The sequence below is a fragment of the Liolophura sinensis genome, chromosome 4 (genome assembly GCF_032854445.1).
Source record: "Liolophura sinensis isolate JHLJ2023 chromosome 4, CUHK_Ljap_v2, whole genome shotgun sequence".
NCBI lineage: Eukaryota > Metazoa > Mollusca > Polyplacophora > Chitonida > Chitonidae > Liolophura > Liolophura sinensis.
The window spans coordinates 10,827,963-10,848,857 of NC_088298.1; the positions used below are offsets into that span (position 1 = coordinate 10,827,963).

A 20,895-nucleotide genomic window follows, 5' to 3' on the forward strand; every position below is an offset into this window, starting at 1 on the left:
CAATTTTTCCAACAAATCATACTACCTACAAACTGTGGTAGGATTGAACTGTGATCTATGAATCCCTTTCACTGCAAGTACGTGTAAATGTAGCACACATCAACCACAAGAGGAGAAGCTACAACCACACTTGTACCACAACTACTGGCTGTCATACAGTACCCTGCAGTCCCTCCACACTGTCTCCTTCCACCCAGGGAGTGTACTTAACGGAATCCATCAGGCAATCTGACTTCTTGCTTAACCTTGCCACCTTGTCTTTGGATGCCTGACCACCGCGGAAAAATGACAACACCCTACCACCCGCTCTTTTACCTACAAAGTTGATGGTCACAAAAAAAAACAATGGAGAGGTGAGGGGTAAAAAGGAGGGTATGTGAGATGTGCAGAGGAATTGGGTAGTCTGGGGACATCTATAAAGGGAGGCAACACTTGTAATCCATGGAATTGGTAAGAATAACAGAACATGTAAAAAAAAATCGTCTTGAGTTATCTGGTATCAAGCACACAGTCCTTTCATGAAAGCGTTACAATGTTGAAAAACATAAAAATACCATAAATAAGCTCTAGTAGGCCCTGCTCTGAATTACCTCCCTTGTCACATAACAACAGCTTTTAGGTAATATTCAAGAGAAGCAGGACCTCACCTTTAGAAATATGCAGCAGGTCTTTGTCAGTTAAATTACAACAAAGACAACTACATGTATTTTCTAAGCTTTGTAGAATGCAGAAAACATAACATCAGCCATCGAGTCATAGAAATATAAGAGGGATTTTAAATCTCACCTAAGGTACACATACATGTAACGTGTACACTTTTGACAAATTGGCTGCAGCCATGTGTTTTATTAGGGGATGTTTAAATTTCCTCTGTATAGCCTAAAAATTATATAACGTATATTCTGGGTTTTCCAGATACGTTTACAAACTTAAAAAGTGTCTTGAAGGCAGGTCTTCAGCTAGCATATTCCAATAACACACCATTTAAATAAGAGAGTAACTTTAAAGGGAGGTAATTCAATCAGGCCCTATTGGCTCTACGCTGCTTGAAATATCATCAGCTTTTTGAAGGTTTTGCCATCAGACTGTTTACTTGGGATACCATGTAACAGGAGACAGACAATGTTTTAGCTCTTCTTTCAAAATGAGACCACGTCTTTTGGCCTCAGAGTCCCATGGGCTAAAAGATCTGCTTCTCTTTGACGACTGCAATGAGGCAAAACAGGTTTAGCACATCAAGGAGTTTCTCTGTTCCTGGGAACTTGCAGGCCTTCTGTCCTTTTCCACTGTTTTTATATGTAATGAGATATGACAACATTCTGAGGAAAACGATTCCACCCTAAAATCAAAAATCAATCATAAAGTGAAATTCTTGGTACATGCAGGAAGTGGCATTCGTGTACCATTTGAGTGACAAAATATGATGACTGCTACTGGGACCCAGCAAGCTAAAAATTCCAAGGTGTATGACTTATGATTTTCCCCGTGACTTAATGGTAGTAATGAAATACCATAGTAAATCCAAAGTCTATTGCACACAATACACATAAACATTTAAGTCTTTGAGCATTTATCTCTTTTCTTAATTTCAAAAATTATATAAAACATTGTGGACATTTCTGTACTTCCCGGAAGGAAGTACACTCTATGTATTATTATTAGCAGATGTAGAATTAAACATTTCAATACCTAAAAAGTCTTTTACAGAATCGTAACTTTTCTTTGAATTCTTCAAACAATTTTTTTAAATTTAAGAGTGGCTTGCGATTGTATTTTAACCCTAGGTTATAAAAGTAAGGAATGGCAATAAAATAAATCTATTTTAATAACCAGAAATGAAGAGAGCCATTTACAGAGTCATACAGCAGATCAATCCATGAACACGACAAGAGAACAATTAAAGCCTGAAAGAAAAAGTTTCAGTTACCTGCATGCTAATTAACCTAAATAGAAAATGTCATGATCAGGAATGTTATGGGCACAGTGAAGACGAACGGAAATTAAAAATAAAATGGGACATATATTAGGTAAGTTTTGTAACCATTTATTTCAACATTTTATTATCCCAAGGGAAAATTACGGTACCATATATCTATATGTCAAATAAGGATGGGTTAGTTTTAGTTGTGTTTTATTTTTAAACGATCTTGAAAGCACATGAGATCCTAACTTTCACCAATGTTCAAAAATTACATGTACAATGCCTAAATAAAATTTCAAAATGCAAAGTATATCATTGTAATAGCAGTTATATCAAAGGGTGGTCTGTGGTAGAAAAAATTTGATTAATTACCAGAGCTGGTAAATCAAAAGACAGCTACTTAAGTCCTGTACTCAAGTTTATAATGCACTAACATGGCAAGTAGATATATATTTGTATATCAAAACAGCTTGGATATAAATATAAGCATTAGAGTGCTTGCTGGCTTATATTTGCTTGCTTTATTTTTGTGAGCTGAAAAATGCTAAGGAATCAAGCAAAAAAGCCTCAGGATGTGTCTATCAAGACAATGTAAACAGGATTCTTCACCTTTGAAGAGCTCTTCTGCCATCACTCACCTAAATCGTCTGTTGTGTTTCCAGGAGCATCTGATCTGCCAGACATGTTTGCCAGACTCCTGCGAGCATTGTATGGGCTGAAACACATGGTGAATTTGAATAGCAAAGATGAAAACAAACAGTTTTCACACCAGTCAGTACAGCATCAATCCAGTGTGTGTGTGTGTAAGAAATAGTACTAATACAGAGGAAAATTCTCCCTTCCAGTAACAGGTCAAAATGGATGTTATATTGCCCATGCCAACTTAAAACAGCAATTGTGATCAACATATCACTCCCTAAAAATCTCTGGGAAGAGACCGTTTTCTTCATTTCATGATCATCTTATTCTCATAGCTACATGTGCACTGTTCAAGTACATTTCAGCAAGTTTTATCATAATCTATATGAAAAGAAAAGCTGAGTTTTCTGGTACACATATAGTCAGCATGGCCCCTCCCTGGGCCAGGTTGGGGGAAGGATGTGTCTATGTGTGTGTGTGTGGGGGGGGGGGGAAATGAGGTAAATGAGCACTTATCCTAGAGTGCAGCCAGTTTTCCTTACTTACACCTCTGTCCACAAAACCATTTCTAGCTTCATCTTAATGTTTATTTCTGTGCATTAGAAATTACAATTTTTGTCCACATTAATGTTATTTGAAAAGGATATAGAATGGATTCTGGTTGGCTGTTGTGAGAGATTGGCAAGCAAAGGCCAATAGCCTAATCTGAATCATAGTTATGGTACATTTATTCAAGCGTGACCAAAGCTCTTGGTTTAACCCCAGGGAATCCTAGTTCCACTATCAGCCAATCAGCATTGGTTTCTGTATCCCAAATGTGTTTGAGTTTCACCTTCCAGTGCCAAAACTAAATATTGAAAAGCATTTAAAGAGTTCATAAATTTGGACTTAGAAATGGCTTTGTGAATTGGCCCCTGTTCCTCGCCCTTATTTGAGACTTGCACCTACCCCCTGCCCGCGCCCCACTACATTGGGAATGGTTCCACCACTCCTGGTCAGGTGAAATAAAAGGATAATAATCTTTCCTTTCAAACTTAGTTCTTACATGTATGTATCATGGAAAGGATCCACCAACCTCTATATAAATAGCACTGGTGAGCTAATGCATGTATTTGCCAGCATACCGAATCCTCCACCTTGCAATCCAATACACTAACACGCTTAAATATACAGGAATAGATTATGTCTACCAATCAACAACAAACACCTACACATGCTACAGTTCATATTAAACAATATTGCACGTCTGCACGTAGTTATCTCCCTTACCTGGAACTCTGACTCTCCCTGTGGTACTGATTCTGAATCTCCTGCAGGTGGTTGTGGTAGTCAGGGCAACTGACAAGACAAAAAAAAGCACATCAGTTATTGTCATGGCAACTGACAGACAAAAATATCACCCAATTTGTTGTCATGGCAAATGACAAGACAAGAACACCACAAACACAAACAAAGCAGTTCAGAGCTACATGTATGAACTCCTTTTGTTCTTTCCTTTAATACATCACAATTAGTGGTGTGTGCGTGCTCATAAAAAACACAGTTCCAGCACATGTAGTGTTTGAGACCTTACCTGAGAGAGTAAGCAATAATAGAGCTGGGTTCCTGATCGTAGACGATGATAGGCAGGGTGAGGCAGGGCTGGAGGGTGTGGTGCTCATCAGGGGGGCTGCGAATACATGAGAAACAAAAAAGGTACATTGTACCCTGATAATGCCAAAACCATGAATGGGCAAGATGACTCACAAAGGCACAGTGACTGGTATGAAGCCGGGACCTGACAGTAGGTCACTGATCAGGGATTTCATGGTCACTGCACACGACTTACAAAGGCATGGTGACTGGTATGAAGCCGGGACCTGACAGAAGGTCACTGTTCAGGGATTTCATGGTCCCACCTCATCGTGATTTACAAAGGCATAGTGACTGGTATGAAGCCTGGACCTGACAGAAGGTCACTATTCAGGGATTTCATGGTCCCACCTCATTGTGATTTACAAAGGCATAGTGACTGGTATGAAGCCTGGACATGACAGAAGGTCAATAGTCAGGGATTTCATGGTCCCCACCTCATGACTTACAAAGGCATAGTGACTGGTATGAAGCCTGGACATGACAGAAGGCTAAGTAACAGGCATTTCAAGGTCCCACCTCATGACTTACAAAGGCATAGTGACTGGTATGAAGCCTGGACCTGACAGAAGGTTAACGATCAGGGATTTCATGGTCCCCACCTCATGACTTACAAAGGCATAGTGACTGGTATGAAGCCTGGACATGACAGAAGGCTAAGTAACAGGCATTTCAAGGTCCCACCTCATGACTTACAAAGGCATAGTGACTGGTATGAAGCCTGGACATGACAGAAGGTCAATAGTCAGGGATTTCATGGTCCCCACCTCATGACTTACAAAGGCATAGTGACTGGTATGAAGCCTGGACCTGACAGAAGGTCACTATTCAGGGATTTCATGGTCCCACCTCATTGTGATTTACAAAGGCATAGTGACTGGTATGAAGCCTGGACCTGACAGAAGGTTAACGATCAGGGATTTCATGGTCCCCACCTCATGACTTACAAAGGCATAGTGACTGGTATGAAGCCTGGACATGACAGAAGGCTAAGTAACAGGCATTTCAAGGTCCCACCTCATGACTTACAAAGTCATAGTGACTGGTATGAAGCCTGGACCTGACAGAAGGTTAACGATCAGGGATTTCATGGTCCCCACCTCATCGTGACTTACAAAGGCATGGTGAATGGTATGAAGCCTGGACCTGACAGAAGGCTAAGTAACAGGCATTTCAGGGTCCCACCTCATGACTTACAAAGGCATAGTGACTGGTATGAAGCCTGGACCTGACAGAAGGTTAACGATCAGGGATTTCATGGTCCCCACCTCATCGTGACTTACAAAGGCATGGTGAATGGTATGAAGCCTGGACATGACAGAAGGTCAATAGTCAGGAATTTCATGGTCCCCACCTCATGACTTACAAAGGCATAGTGACTGGTATGAAGCCTGGACATGACAGAGGGCTAAGTAACAGGCATTTCAAGGTCCCACCTCATGACTCACAAAGGCATAGTGACTGGTATGAAGCCTGGACATGACAGAAGGTCACTATTCAGGGATTTCATGGTCCCACCTCATTGTGACTTACAAAGGTATAGCGACTGGTATGAAGCCTGGACCTGACAGAAGGTTAACTAACAGGCATTTCAGGGTCCCACCTCATGACTTACAAAGGCATAGTGACTGGTATGAAGCCTGGACCTGACAGAAGGTTAGTGATCAGGGATTTCATGGTCCCTCCTCGCTTTTCCTGTTTCGATCCCGCATCCGGTTCATCTGTAAACAAAAAAACAACAATCTTCAAGTACAAATAATAAACCTGTCTGGGAAAATCCGTGCATCTTGTGTGGAAAAGCTTGTCAGTGGCTTGCCAATGGCCAGCGATCTACCTTGGGCCTTTTAGGCTCATCCCCCCTTCAAACTGATCGTTTACTGGGGAGTGGAATATTCCTAAATACACCAATCACTCAATCATTCACACGAAGGGTATATTTTCTGCTTGATCTTGTGATTTACTTACATGTACTCAATGTACCTAATTTCACACAATATTAATTTAGAATTTTCCCTATCAATCAGCTGGATGGGCCTAGCACATCACAATGGCTCAGGAGCCTTTCACAGATGCAATAACAATAAAATATCTGCCAGGATCCTGCAGACGACCATGGGTTTCCCCATGTATTGTTGAAATATTGTTGAGTAAGACGTAAAATACCAGTCAAAGAAATCAATAAATCTCATTCAAGTTTAAGGAAACTAGGAAGCCTAGAGTAAACAACCATCCTGTGGTACCTGGTAAATCCCAACATAAATCTGCAATCTGCACCAGTGAAAGTCTGCAGTCTGTGACCCAACTGATCAAGGGCCAATTTATTCTGCTCATTAAAGCTGTGTTTCAGTGGAGATACAATTGTTTTTGTGTTACTTCATGCGATTACTTGGCACACTTGTGAGAGCTTTTCCACCACCCATACACTGACAACTGCCACTTTACTACACCATCATCAATCCACTGCAGCAATAAATCCTTGAGAGATGCGTCAAACTGGGATGTGTTTGTTAAAGAATCGCGCAGTTCTTGGAAACACTCCAGCGTAGTTAAGTAATTCACATTATCGGAAGAATCAATGGATGAGTAATCACAAATGCAATCACGGTCTAAACCAGCATAGATCGTCACCATAGGGATCGTCACCATAGGGATCGTCACCACAGGGATTGTCACCATAAAGATCATCACCATAGGGATCGTCACCATAGGGATCGTCACCATAAAGATCGTCACCATAGGGATCTTCACCATAAAGATCGTCACCATAGGGATCATCACCATAGGGATCATCACCACAAAGATCGTCACCATAGGGATCGTCACCATAGGGATCGTCACCACAGGGATTGTCACCATAAATATCGTCACCATAGGGATCGTCACCATAAAGATCATCACCATAGGGATCGTCACCATAGGGATCGTCACCATAAAGATCATCACCATAAAGATCGTCACCATAAAGATCGTCAACATAGGGATCATCACCATAAAGATCGTCACCATAGGGATCGTCCCCATAAGGATCGTCACCATAGGGATCGTCACCATAAAGATCGTCACCATAAAGATCGCCACCATAAAGATTGTCACCATAAGGATATTCACCATAAGGATCGTCACCATAGGGATCATCACCATAAAGATCGCCACCACAAAGATCGTCACCATAAGGATATTCACCATAAGGATCGTCACCATAAAGATCGTCACAATAAGGATCGTCACCATATGGATCGTCAGCATAATGATATTTTCCTATTGAATATCCACATTAACACTTACCAACAGATTTTACGTCCTTCTTCAGTGCCTGACCCGACCCCTGGCGAATGTGACCTTTGACCTGGAGGTCAGACTCTTTCTGAATCAGTGAGCTACTGCTTGTAGAGGAAGGTAACTCACTTTCAGATTTACTGAAACCTTTTGGGTCAGCCAAGTCAAGGTCAAGCTCTGAATTGGCATCACCTGAGACGATAACCTCAAATGGTGTCTTAGGCTCTGCAAAACATATTACAATTAACCTTTAAAACAAGAAAGAAAAAAACGTCAGCATCTTCTCTAAACCAATTAATCTTAACTTCAACGTTCACAGGCTTTGGGGGGCTTGTTTGAAACATTTAAAAAATATATAATTCCTTTTATATCATGTTTATATCAAAGGATAGTGTAAAAAAGATTACCCCATGACTACTTGGAGGGAAGGGAAGGTTTATCCTAATCAACATTTAATATTTGTACATTATTTTGAAGGATGCTTGAGTACCGCCAAAAGTGAACATTATATACAGTAAAAATATGCATATGTAATCATAAAATTAAGCACTGTAAATGGCGCATATTGGGAACAACTTGTGTTCAAAGAAAAACACTATATAATTTCTTTATGGCCATGACTGGGAAATATATAAGCTTTCTTGTTTGCAAGAAAGAAAGATTGCTTCACATTATATGAATGCTTGCTAAAATATTTAGATATAAAATACATGTACATGTAAATCTGATATATATATAAAAGGGCACAGCAAGGCAATGGGGTTGTAAATTGTTCAACTGCTTGCTGAGGTGGAGTTCAAAGACCAGTGTTCATGAGGATTTCAATAGAGGATTGTTACTGAGGGGACGTGTGGCAACAAGTAACATGCACAGATGTGCACGGACGTCGATTCTGGGGTGAGAAACAGCTATAGCAACTTTGGGACTGGTATCGTGGCAGGCCAGGAAGGATTTGGGGAGGACTGATGAAGATTTGAACGGCGTGTATAAACAGGGGATGAGCATGCTCAGACCTTGGGGGGCGATACAAACAACATAAGACGTGGAGTCAACAGTGTCCCAACCAAGAGATAAGGTGAGGCGTGGGCCAATCGCTGCCGAGATACCCGGAGAGACGCCGTATGTGTAACTCTCCGGCTCCTCTGTAAAGTAACCAATCAGTGCATACGTCCAAAACTAACTTGAAACTGTGCCCTCTCTAGCTCACTTTAATGTTGTAAACGCAGGTGAATCAGCGGCAAGCTGTGGAAAGTTATAGCCCAGTCTGGGGATTTTATCTTGACAGATTTTAATGTTATTGAAGAAACCTTAAAACTTCAAAGACCTAATTCCATGAATGAAATTCATATGTCACATGTCCAAAATTGGGGATTTTTTCATCAGCTACATGTACATGTAGTTCTGAATTTACAGTATTGTCATGACAGGCAGGTTCTGACAAATAGACATCGACCTATTAACCAGGTAAGGATTTGAACTCCCACCTACAGGTCCTGCGTATAAGGACTTACCTGAAGAGCTAGTGTCTGCCCGGGTAGACTTTTGCGTTACAAATTCTCCTGAGCTTATAGTTGGCCCTGAATATAATAATTAGTATATGAACATGTTGAATAAAATAACCAAGATCTTGGATGGTTCCCATATGGGTGTGAACTGGACATCTGGGCATGGGTTTGCCAAGGTATATCCTGTCTGGGGCCCACATGGATAGAATACGGAAAATTCAAGTTATGTTCCCATTAAAATCCCACATGGGCCCCTTATGGATAGCATGTGGGTATACAGGTAACATTTTTCCACGTGCCGCCCATATAGGATCCACATGGGTAAACCCATTTTATCCCCACATAATATTGTGTATATGGGGCCCATTTTGGACCCAAACAACAATTAGTGCATAAAATGAAGTAGAAATGGGAGGAAGAATGGACTTCAAGGAATAAGTACATGTAGACCTGTAGCCTATGCAAGCTATATAATTAAGAGATAAGAAAATGACAAAATATCAGCTAAGAGCTAAAGAGAATTTATCATATGATGCATTTCATAAATTCGTTATGCATATATGGTAATTGTGTAAATGAAATGAAATAAAATAAAGTCAGAAGATTTTTATATTAGGGCCTACAAATATATCCGGTAGTTTTAATAAGATCCAGATATACTATCCAAATACTTTGGAACCTTAACTTTAATAATAATTTGACCTGGAAACAAATTCTGAGGCATAGCATTAAGTAACACTTGCCATTTGTTTTATTCGCATTCGAGTTTCAATTAGGCTTCACATTTTATTTACATTCATAAACTCACGATGTTAATAATGTGGTTAGTGATTCACAGGAATATCCAATTACATCTAATTAAACAATATCATTGTGTGATATGGGCCGAATGGATTTATTGTATGGCACAATACTCAACAACCCGTTCAGCCTGTTGGTGTTGATTAACATAGATTTTTAGTAAGTGGTATTTCCTCTGTTGGTCTTTACATTACAGACTGTGTCAAGCTAGCAGTACTTGGATGAAAGACTTTAACTCAGTTATTTCAAACATTATATGAGAATGCTTATGTCGAACACTTATGATCAGACTGTTTTGTGATTCTATCTAAATGTATGTTTAAACAATCCTCTAACTTTTCCTCAAGTTTACAATATGGTAAACTTCAATAACAAGAGCTTACCAAATGAAAATCATCATAGCTGGATTTTGAATATCACGAGCAGCACAATTTTAATACAGAACTGAATAAAATGCCTACTGTTGTGACTTTTTCAAATCATTTTGAATATACACAACACTACTTGTACAGATTTAAAATTTCACAATGATGTTGATACACAGACCTGTTATACCAGGTGCAGGTGTACTCGCAATTTATGTGACTGGAGAAAACCATGATCATCTGTGGCAGCCAGCATTATGATGAGGGGAGAAACATGACCATCCACAGGTTGCTGCCAGGCCTATGAGCTGGACTGACTGCAATACCAGTGATGAGAGGCTTCTGAGTCATTGTACTGCAGACTAACCGCTACGTCACGGAGCCCTCTGGTTTGTTATACATGATAAACATGCGTTTATTGGGCATAGTAAATTTCAGCCTTGGTTTCATGCCCATGGTTTGTCTCTGTGTCTGACCAAGAGAATCCAGTTAGGAGTTGAACTGGCAACGAAACAGCCATTCGATTGCATGCATATGCATGTTATGATGTCATGTCCAAATATTTCTGCTCCACAATACTTACACAGATGCCCCTCATCTAAGGAGGGCAGACTGCCTACGCCTTCTCCAACATCCAGCTTGGTCGACAAACTATCTACAGACTGAGAAAAAAGAATAAAGGGTTAATGGAAGACAAAATAATTGGAGGAAAAAACCATAGGATTAATGATATCAGATAACAGAAGTAACAGCAGATCTAAACACAAGTTTAATTGTCTTATCTGACTTAAAACTAATGCTGAATGATTGTCGGTGTTCAACGAAAGTTCATCTGTAGAATATATGCGTAAAGTGAAAGTGAAAGTGCTTTACTCTAATTCTTACCTACCATTCAGGCATTACAGACAAAACTTACATTCTCAAGAAAGTCCTTGTCTTTCTTGTTTGACACTGTAGCTTGGGATTTGCTTTTCTCTAGTTTTCTCTGCTGATGGATAAATTCCTGGATTCTGAAAAGAAATCAGTCAAAAATAAGGATGTATACACAAACACAAAAGCAAGTTATATCCTGTAAAACATAAGGATATGTACACAAACACAAAGGCACCTTATATCCTGTAAAACATGAAGATGTGTACACAAACACAAAGGCAACTTATATCCTGTAAAACATAACGATGGGTACACAAACACAAGGGCAACTTATATCCTGTACAACATAAGGATGGGTACACAAACACAAGGGCACCTTATATCCTGTAAAACATAAAGATGTGTATACAAACACAAGGGGCAACTTATATCCTGTAAAACATAAGGATGAGTACACAAACACAAGGGCACCCTATATCCTGTAAAACATAACGATGGGTACACAAACACAAGGGCACCTTATATCCTGTAAAACATAAGGATGGATACACAAACACAAGGGCACCTTATATCCTGTAAAACATAAGGATGGGTACACAAACACAAGGGTAACTTATATCCTGTAAAACATAACGATGGGTACACAAACACAAAGGCAACTTATATCCTGTAAAACATAAGGATGGGTACACAAACACAAGGGCACCTTATACCCTGTAAAACATAACGATGGGTACACAAACACAAGGGCAACTTATATCCTGTAAAACACAAGGATCTATACACGAACACAAGGGCACCTTATATCCTGTAAAACATAAGGATGGGTACACATCTATATCCCTATTTACGTAACTTATATCCTGTAAAACATAAAGATGTGTACACAAACACAAGGGCAACTTATATCCTGTAAAACATAAGGATGTGTTCACAAACACAAGGGCAACTTATATCCTGTAAAACATAACGATGGGTACACAAACACAAGGGCAACTTATATCCTGTAAAACATAAGGATGGATACACAAACACAAGGGCACCTTATATCCTGTAAAACATAAAGATGTATATACAAACACAAGGGCAACTTATATCCTGTAAAACATAAGGGTGAGTACACAAACACAAAGGCAACTTATATCCTGTAAAACATAACGATGGGTACACAAAGACAAGGGCACCTTATATCCTGTAAAACATAAGGATGTGTTCACAAACACAAGGGCACCTTATATCCTGTAAAACATAATGATGGGTACACAAACACAAGGGTAACTTATATCCTGCAAAACATAAGGATGGGTACACAAACACAAGGGCAAGTTACATCCTGTAAAACATAAGGATGGGTACACAAATACAAGGGTAACTTATATCCTGTAAAACATAAGGATCTGTACACGAACACAAGGGCACCTTATATCCTGTAAAACATAAGGATGTGCAAACAAACACAAAGGCACCTTATATCCTGTAAAACATAACGATGGGTACACAAACACAGCTTATATCCTGTAAAACATAAGGATGTGTTCACAAACACAAGGGCACCTTATATCCTGTAAAACATAAGGATGTGTTCACAAACACAAGGGCACCTTATATCCTGTAAAACATAAAGATGGGTACACAAACACAGGGGCAACTTATATCCTGTAAAACATAACGATGGGTACACAAACACAAAGGCAACTTATATCCTGTAAAACAAAAGGATGTGTACACAAACACAAGGGTAACTTATATCCTGTAAAACATAAAGATGTATATACAAACACAAGGGCAACTTATATCCTGTAAAACATAAGGATGGGTACACAAAGACAAGGGCACCTTATATCCTGTAAAACATAAGGATGTGTTCACAAACACAAGGGCACCTTATATCCTGTAAAACATAAGGATGGGTACACAAACACAAGGGCAACTTATATCCTGTAAAACATAACGATGGGTACACAAACACAAAGGCAACTTATATCCTGTAAAACATAAGGATGGGTACACAAACACAAGGGCAAGTTACATCCTGTAAAACATAAGGATGGGTACACAAATACAAGGGTAACTTATATCCTGTAAAACATAAGGATCTGTACACGAACACAAGGGCACCTTATATCCTGTTAAACATAAGGATGTGTAAACAAACACAAAGGTACCTTATATCCTGTAAAACATAACGATGGGTACACAAACACAGCTTATATCCTGTAAAACATAAGGATGTGTTCACAAACACAAGGGCACCTTATATCCTGTAAAACATAAGGATGTGTTCACAAACACAAGGGCACCTTATATCCTGTAAAACATAAAGATGGGTACACAAACACAAGGGCACCTTATATCCTGTAAAACATAAGGATGTGTCCACAAACACAAAGGCACCTTATATCCTGTAAAACAAAAGGATGTGTACACAAACACAAGGGTAACTTATATCCTATAAAACATGAAGATGTGTACACAAACACAAGGGCACCTTATATCCTGTAAAACATAAGGATGTGTACACAAACACAAGGGCACCTTATACCCTGTAAAACAAGATGACGTCGTCTCTGCACTCAAACTCCTTGATATCAAAGCGAATGGCCCATGCTGAAAGACATGTTATGTTAAAAACCTGACAGAGGGCTTTATTGGGATTTTCTTGTAGCTTAGAATGGCTTACTAATGAGAAGACACCTATACTCCATCTGGAAGTGCTCTAAGATTACGTGCAGATCCCAAATCATGTTTGTGATCGGCGTATGGTCAGTGAATTGTTAGTGTGTGATATGCCTACCATCAGTGTGTGATGTGCCTACCATCAGTGTGTGACATGCCTGCCATCAGTGTGTGATACGCCTACCATCAATGTGTGATATGCCTACCATCAGTGTGTGATGTGCCTACTATCAGTGTGTGACATGCCTGCCATCAGTGTGTGATACGCCTACCATCAGTGTGTGATATGCCTACTATCAGTGTGTGATATGCCTACTATCAGTGTGTGATATGCCTGCCATCAGTGTGTGACATGCCTACTATCAGTGTGTGATATGCCTGCCATCAGTGTGTGATACGCCTACCATCAGTGTGTGATATGCCTACCATCAGTGTGTGACATGCCTGCCATCAGTGTGTGATATGCCTGCCATCAGTGTGTGACATGCCTACCATCAGTGTGTGATACGCCTACCATCAGTGTGTGATATGCCTACCATCAGTGTGTGATATGCCTGCCATCAGTGTGTGATATGCCTACCATCAGTGTGTGATATGCCTACCATCAGTGTGTGACATGCCTGCCATCAGTGTGAGATATGCCTACCATCAGTGTGTGACATGCCTACCATCAGTGTGTGATATGCCTACCATCAGTGTGTGACATGCCTGCCATCAGTGTGTGATATGCCTACCATCAGTGTGTGATATGCCTGCCATCAGTGTGTGATATGCCTACCATCAGTGTGTGATACGCCTACCATCAGTGTGTGATATGCCTGCTATCAGTGTGTGATATGCCTACCATCAGTGTGTGATATGCCTGCCATCAGTGTGTGACATGCCTGCCATCAGTAAGTGATACGCCTACCATCAGTGTGTGATATGCCTACCATCAGTAAGTGATACGCCTACCATCAGTGTGTGACATGCCTGCCATCAGTGTGTGACATGCCTGCCATCAGTGTGTGACATGCCTGCCATCAGTGTGTGATACGCCTACCATCAGTGTGTGACATGCCTGCCATCAGTGTGTGACATGCCTGCCATCAGTGTGTGACATGCCTGCCATCAGTGTGTGACATGCCTGCCATCAATGTGTGACATGCCTGCCATCAATGTGTGATATGCCTGCCATCAGTGTGTGATGTGCCTACCATCAGTGTGTGATATGCCTGCCATCAGTGTGTGACATGCATGCCATCAATGTGTGATATGCCTGCCATCAATGTGTGACAGGCCTGCCATCAATGTGTGATATGCCTGCCATCAATGTGTGATATGCCTGCCATCAATGTATGACATGCCTGCCATCAATGTGTGACATGCCTGCCATCAGTGTGTGACATGCCTGCCATCAGTGTGTGATATGCCTACCATCAGTGTGTGATATGCCTGCCATCAGTGTGTGATATGCCTACCATCAGTGTGTGACATGCCTGCCATCAGTGTGCGATATGCCTGCCATCAATGTGTGATATGCCTACCATCAATGTGTGATGTGCCTACCATCAATGTGTGATATGTCTATCATCAATGTGTGATATGCCTACCATCAATGTGTGATATGCCTGCCATCAATGTGTGATATGCCTACCATCAATGTGTGATGTGCCTACCATCAATGTGTGATATGCCTACCATAGGGGCATGCTCAAGCAATGATGGGTGTAGGATTTCAGGTTAGGAACTGGCTGTACAGTGCTCTGCCAATAGCTCTGGCTAACTCAGTTTAACTGAGCTACCTATGGTTAAAGATGAACTGCAAGACTTTCGATTTTCACGATAATTGTTGTCAACATCTCCTATTTTTGTGAAAGCCGTTGAGGTTTCCTTGTTGAATTTTTAGTATTAGTCTCTGCAAGTTTTCATTATGATGTTGTAAGCAAAATGTCAATCTCGGCTCTTGAAACATTGTGACATCATTGATGATGCATGTCATTAAAAGTAAAATGAAAAAAAGTAAAAGTGTTTTTTGTGACATTGGTGACAGTTGATGAATAAACCAAGGTCATTTAAATGTAAAATCCAAGGGAACAAGCTATGAAATATGGTTATAAGCATCCGGCAGGCTGCACAGATTTGTATGATTTCTTTTCTGGATGAACATAAGCTATAACTTACCTACATGTATGCAAGAAAACAGAGAAATGTAACACAATCATCTCTTTCCTGATAATAACTTTTAGTTCCATATCAAAACCTTCTGCACTTCATGTGTAATATAGAGAACATACAGCATAGAGGGTAAAACCAGAGGAGTGACAACACTGTGATAGTTGGCAAATAGTCATGCATAAAAAATGACAAAATATGTCCTCTTGTCGATTTACCATAAGGTTTTATTTACAACTATTCATGTAAATGCTTACACTGTAGCACATCACTGGCTCCCTAACACAATGACATAATACAAATATACCCTCCAAAAAAACAAAACAAATTGCAACATTAGTTACGCTTTGTAAAACTCACTGGTCTAGAAATACTGTAGAAATACCATGAAAATATTGTTGTAGAATTGTTGACTTACTTGACGTTCCAGTTGAGTACTGCCTCCGCAACCAGTCTTTTGAGGTGAACAACATCATCTAAAATCTCATACCTCAAGGCACACTTCTCCCCTGCTGACACAAACACACAGAGAGCATTTGGATTTATTTCTTCATTTATTTTAATTCACTACAAGATTTAAACCGGGTGCCTCATATTTTCTACTTGTTGTAAATTCAAAATTTTGTTTAAATTAGAAGTCATATAATACTGGACCTAAGCAGCAAAATTAATCCAATATTATGCAACTTGGATAATATCGATCTTACAGCTTTCTCCAAGGGACATTTACAAAAAAATGTCATACGCCTACTTTGAGTCTTGAACAAGAGTCTCCAGCATTTTTTTTTATTATTTTCATTATTTCACGTGTATTGTGGCAATCATATTTCTTTGTGAACATTATTTACATTGTATAAAATGAATCTTACAGATAAATATCAAACAATATTCAACTTTGTACAGATGAATCTTACAGATAAATATCAAACAATATTCAACTTTGTACAGATGAAACTGTCAAAACTGATCTTTAACTGGAACAGTCTTTTTCCGCTGAACAAACAACGAGTATTGCGAGTTGATGAAATGGCAAAATGACTGACACATGTACATGTGTATGAAAAGCAGAAAAAATGCCAGTATTACCATTATCAAGAGTATGCTGACTTGAATCAGTTGCCTCCCCTGAAAGTAGTGTCGCCCCCTGTAGCACCTCCAGCTTGTGCAGAATATTCTGAGCCAGTTCCCTTAATGATCCTCGCTCCATCTGCAACATAACACAGTTTAATATAAACCCCAGGAAAGATTCTGAACACTTAGCTATTAGTTCTATTGGAATGATTCCCTTTTTAAAGTAAAATTCTGTTCTGTATATCCTTTTTCTGCATTATAACTTTTCATTCTTTCTGGTTAAAGATATTCTTAATCAACTGAATTTCATTATAAATTGAGTACATTTTAAGGTCTTTATTCTTGCACTGTGCTTCAGGAAAATGAACAACCTACAAGATTAATACCAGTAACCATGAAAACTCACTTGCAGAAGTTGTTTTTACATTTAACACAGCTATCTTGTATTGTTTTATCTCCTCTCATTCAAAAACATCCTAGCCCAAAATTTATAATTAATGAATTTATTTATTTATTTCATTGATGTTTTACGCTGTACTCAAGAATATTTCACTTATATGACGGTGGCCAGCATTATGGTGGGAGGAAACTGGGCAGAGCCCGGGGAAAACCCACGACCATCCGCAGGTTATGCCAGGCCGTCCCACTTACGGCTGGAGAGGAAGCCAACATGAGCAGGACTTGAACTCACAGCGACCAGATTTATAATGTCTGACATTTAACTTGGTTTCTCACTCACCTGTTGTTTTCTCATGTACTCTGTGATCAGCTTCATCTGGGTGTCATGTTGTACTTCAGTCTTCAGCTTCACTGTGTTCTAGTACAACATTATACACCTCACCCACCTGTTGTTTGTTCATGTACTCTGTGATCAGCTTCATCTGGGTGTCATGTTGTACTTCAGTCTTCAGCTCCACTGTGTGTTCTAGTACAACATTATACACCTCACTCACCTGTTGTTTGTTCATGTACTCTGTGATCAGCTTCATCTGGGTGTCATGTTGTACTTCAGTCTTCAGCTTCACTGTGTGTTCTAGTACAACATTATACACCTCACTCACCTGTTGTTTGCTCATGTACTCTGTGATCAGCTTCATCTGGGTGTCATGTTGTACTTCAGTCTTCAGCTTCACTGTGTTCTAGTACAACATTATACACCTCACTCACCTGTTGTTTGTTCATGTATTCTGTGATCAGCTTCATCTGGGTGTCATGTTGTACTTCAGTCTTCAGTTTCACTGTGTGTTCTAGTACAGCATTATACACCTCACTCACCTGTTGTTTGTTCATGTACTCTGTGATCAGCTTCATCTGGGTGTCATGTTGTACTTCAGTCTTCAGCTTTACCATATGTTCTAAAATAGCATTATACACCTCACTCCCTCTGAAAGTAATCAAAGGCATATACATAAATTTATGTACAAAAAATAAATACATCCATTAAGAAATAAGGAACTTATGCAAGTTTCCACACATTTACAGGTTATGGGAAATTAACACATTTTCTTTCAGACGCGGTTGTGAGAAAAAGTACACTCACCTGCATTGTTCCTCCTTATGAATGAATGAATGGTTATCGTTTAACAAAACATCACCAAAATTTCAGTCATATCATAGCGGAAACATGTATATGTATAATACAGGAGTCTCCGTCAAATAAGTCAAATGTACAATTACGGTGTGAAACACCGATCCAAAAGGGGCCTCCGTGGCTCAGTTGGTTTGTATGGTTTGACCCAGTAGCCTCTCACCAATGCGGTTGCTATGAGTTCAAGTCCAGCTCACGCTGGCTTCCTTTCCGGCCGTACGTGGGAAGGTCTGCCAGCAACCTGCGGATGGTCATGAGTTTCCCCCGGGCTCTGCCCAGTTTCCACCCACCATAATGCTGGCCGCCGTCGTATAAGTGAAATATTCTTGAATACGGCGTAAAACACCAATCAAATAAATAAATAAATAAACCAAATCCAATAAATAAATAAATAAACCAATCCAATAAATAAACAAATATAATACAGGAGGCAGTGAATGGCTGTGGATCTGATAATAACAACATTATTCCACAATGTGTCTTGTGACCAAATTGCTTAGGCATGCCACACATGGTGTCAAAGGCTACTGTATGGGGGGCCCAAACATACCTGTGAGCTAATCTCTTTGTCTCATCCACCATCACTTTAGGAGGGTATTTATGGTGATGTATCTTTACCACAGGAGGGGGCAGGGAAATCTCTCGCAGACTGATCGTGCTGAATCTGATCGGAGTAAAATAATACGCCCAATAATGACAAAGGTCAAATTTGAAAAAGAAAGAGTTTCCTTTACACTATCACTGCAGGTATAAATATTGTTGAGTTCAACTTGGGATTCCTCTTAACAGATGAAGTAAATCATGGCAGATTTTGCTGTACATAACTAGATGAAACTGTTAGAGCTGATTATCAACCAGATAAAACTGTGATTCGCACATGCATGTACATCTATCATGTGCCATAGGCAGGGTCCACTGTGGCTCAGTTGGTTAGCGCGCTAGTGCAGAGTGAGTGCTTGGGGTTTAATGTCGTACTCAACAATTTTTCAGTCATATGACGACGAAGGAATCATTAGGGTGCCTGTACGTGTAATGTGCCTCCTTGTTGCAGGACGGATTTCCACCGCTCTTTTATTTAGTGCTGCTTCACTGAGACGACTTACCGAAGGCAAGTAAGCCGATCAAGGATTGATCCTGGATCTACCGGTCCCGAGCGCTAGTGCAGCGTAATAACCCAGGAGCCGCTCACCAATGCCGTCACTGTGAGTTCAAGTCCAGCTCATGCTGGCTTCCTCCCTGGCCGTACGTGGGAAGGTCTGCCAGCAACATGCGGCTGGTCGTGGGTTTCCCCGTAGGCTCTGCCCGGTTTCCTCCCACCATTATTCTGGCCGCCATCGTGAAATATTCTTGAGTACGGCGTAAAACACCAATCAAACAAATAAATAAATAAAATGTGGCACAGGCATACCAGTGTATACAAAATGTCACACATGCTGAACGTAATTCTTCAACCTTTTTACAAGGTGTTTATTCAAGCATATTCTGAAGGCATTTTTCTGTGTAGAATGGTAAAATTACACTTTTTTGTGAAACCCTAAACCTGGCCAATCCAACCAATGTAATTTTGTCTCAAAATTAAAATTAAAAATGTGCAAAAATTGCACTGAAAGTTGCTCTTTCATATGTGAAAAAGTTGAGGAATTAAGGTAGCATATTTTTGTGCTCTCTATCCTTCATTTATCTGAAATTCTCACTTATATGACGTCCAGCTGTATGTTCATGGTAGAGGAAACCAGGGGGCCAGCAGGAAACCACTGACTTTCACCACATACCTGACTGACATTCTAACCTAAAGCTGCAGCCATTGTAACAAGAGTTTGATCAGAATATTCGACCATGCTGATGGGTCAAGGGTCAGACAGTCACAACGAGCCAGTGCTTTAATCATCTCAGTTGTTCTATAATTAAACTTACTTGAAAGAGGCCACAGTTCCCATGAACCCAAAGTACTGGTAATGGTCATGGTGCAGAGAATGCGTGCATGGTTCAGCGCTCGCTCGCCGCCGGTAACAGTTGCCATGGAAACGAATGTCTAGGTATTTGGCAAAAGACATTGACCATGTGTCAATGGACATAGGAACAACCGGAGTAACCTGTGAAGTAAAAATTAAAAGTAGAAAATCAACCAATTTTTTTTTTATGCTTTAAAATCAAGTGATAAATCTGCACTCTATATGAAGATAGTTTAACAGAAAATATACATTTAAATATTTGCTGATGGGCAAATTGAAAGATTTTGCATAGATGCCTATCTCAAAGAAAAGAACCCTTGACAGATAAATGTATGCTGAAAAGAAAATACCAGAATGTATACTCCTACAATTCTCAATGATACTACAAAATATCATTAACTGATCGCGACACAATTGCGCCAAAAAATTTTTTGCTGTTTGC

General features: G+C 40.0%; 1 protein-coding gene across 1 annotated transcript in view; it reads right to left on the reverse strand.

Moving 5' to 3' along the window:
* The window catches only part of LOC135464410 (1-phosphatidylinositol 3-phosphate 5-kinase-like), a 60,355-nt gene that overhangs the window by 13,231 nt on the left and 26,229 nt on the right, over nucleotides 1-20,895 (reverse strand). The window contains exons 22-36 of the mRNA XM_064741837.1: nucleotides 20,416-20,594; nucleotides 19,052-19,165; nucleotides 18,189-18,297; nucleotides 16,950-17,049; nucleotides 16,261-16,351; nucleotides 11,056-11,149; nucleotides 10,723-10,801; nucleotides 8,980-9,045; nucleotides 7,478-7,693; nucleotides 5,808-5,913; nucleotides 4,134-4,229; nucleotides 3,830-3,898; nucleotides 2,560-2,636; nucleotides 2,294-2,298; nucleotides 163-493 (exon numbers count right to left, since the gene is read on the reverse strand). Of these exons, the coding sequence (XP_064597907.1) occupies nucleotides 163-493; nucleotides 2,294-2,298; nucleotides 2,560-2,636; nucleotides 3,830-3,898; nucleotides 4,134-4,229; nucleotides 5,808-5,913; nucleotides 7,478-7,693; nucleotides 8,980-9,045; nucleotides 10,723-10,801; nucleotides 11,056-11,149; nucleotides 16,261-16,351; nucleotides 16,950-17,049; nucleotides 18,189-18,297; nucleotides 19,052-19,165; nucleotides 20,416-20,594 (1,732 nt within the window). The remainder of the gene's footprint in view (nucleotides 1-162; nucleotides 494-2,293; nucleotides 2,299-2,559; nucleotides 2,637-3,829; nucleotides 3,899-4,133; nucleotides 4,230-5,807; nucleotides 5,914-7,477; nucleotides 7,694-8,979; nucleotides 9,046-10,722; nucleotides 10,802-11,055; nucleotides 11,150-16,260; nucleotides 16,352-16,949; nucleotides 17,050-18,188; nucleotides 18,298-19,051; nucleotides 19,166-20,415; nucleotides 20,595-20,895) is intronic.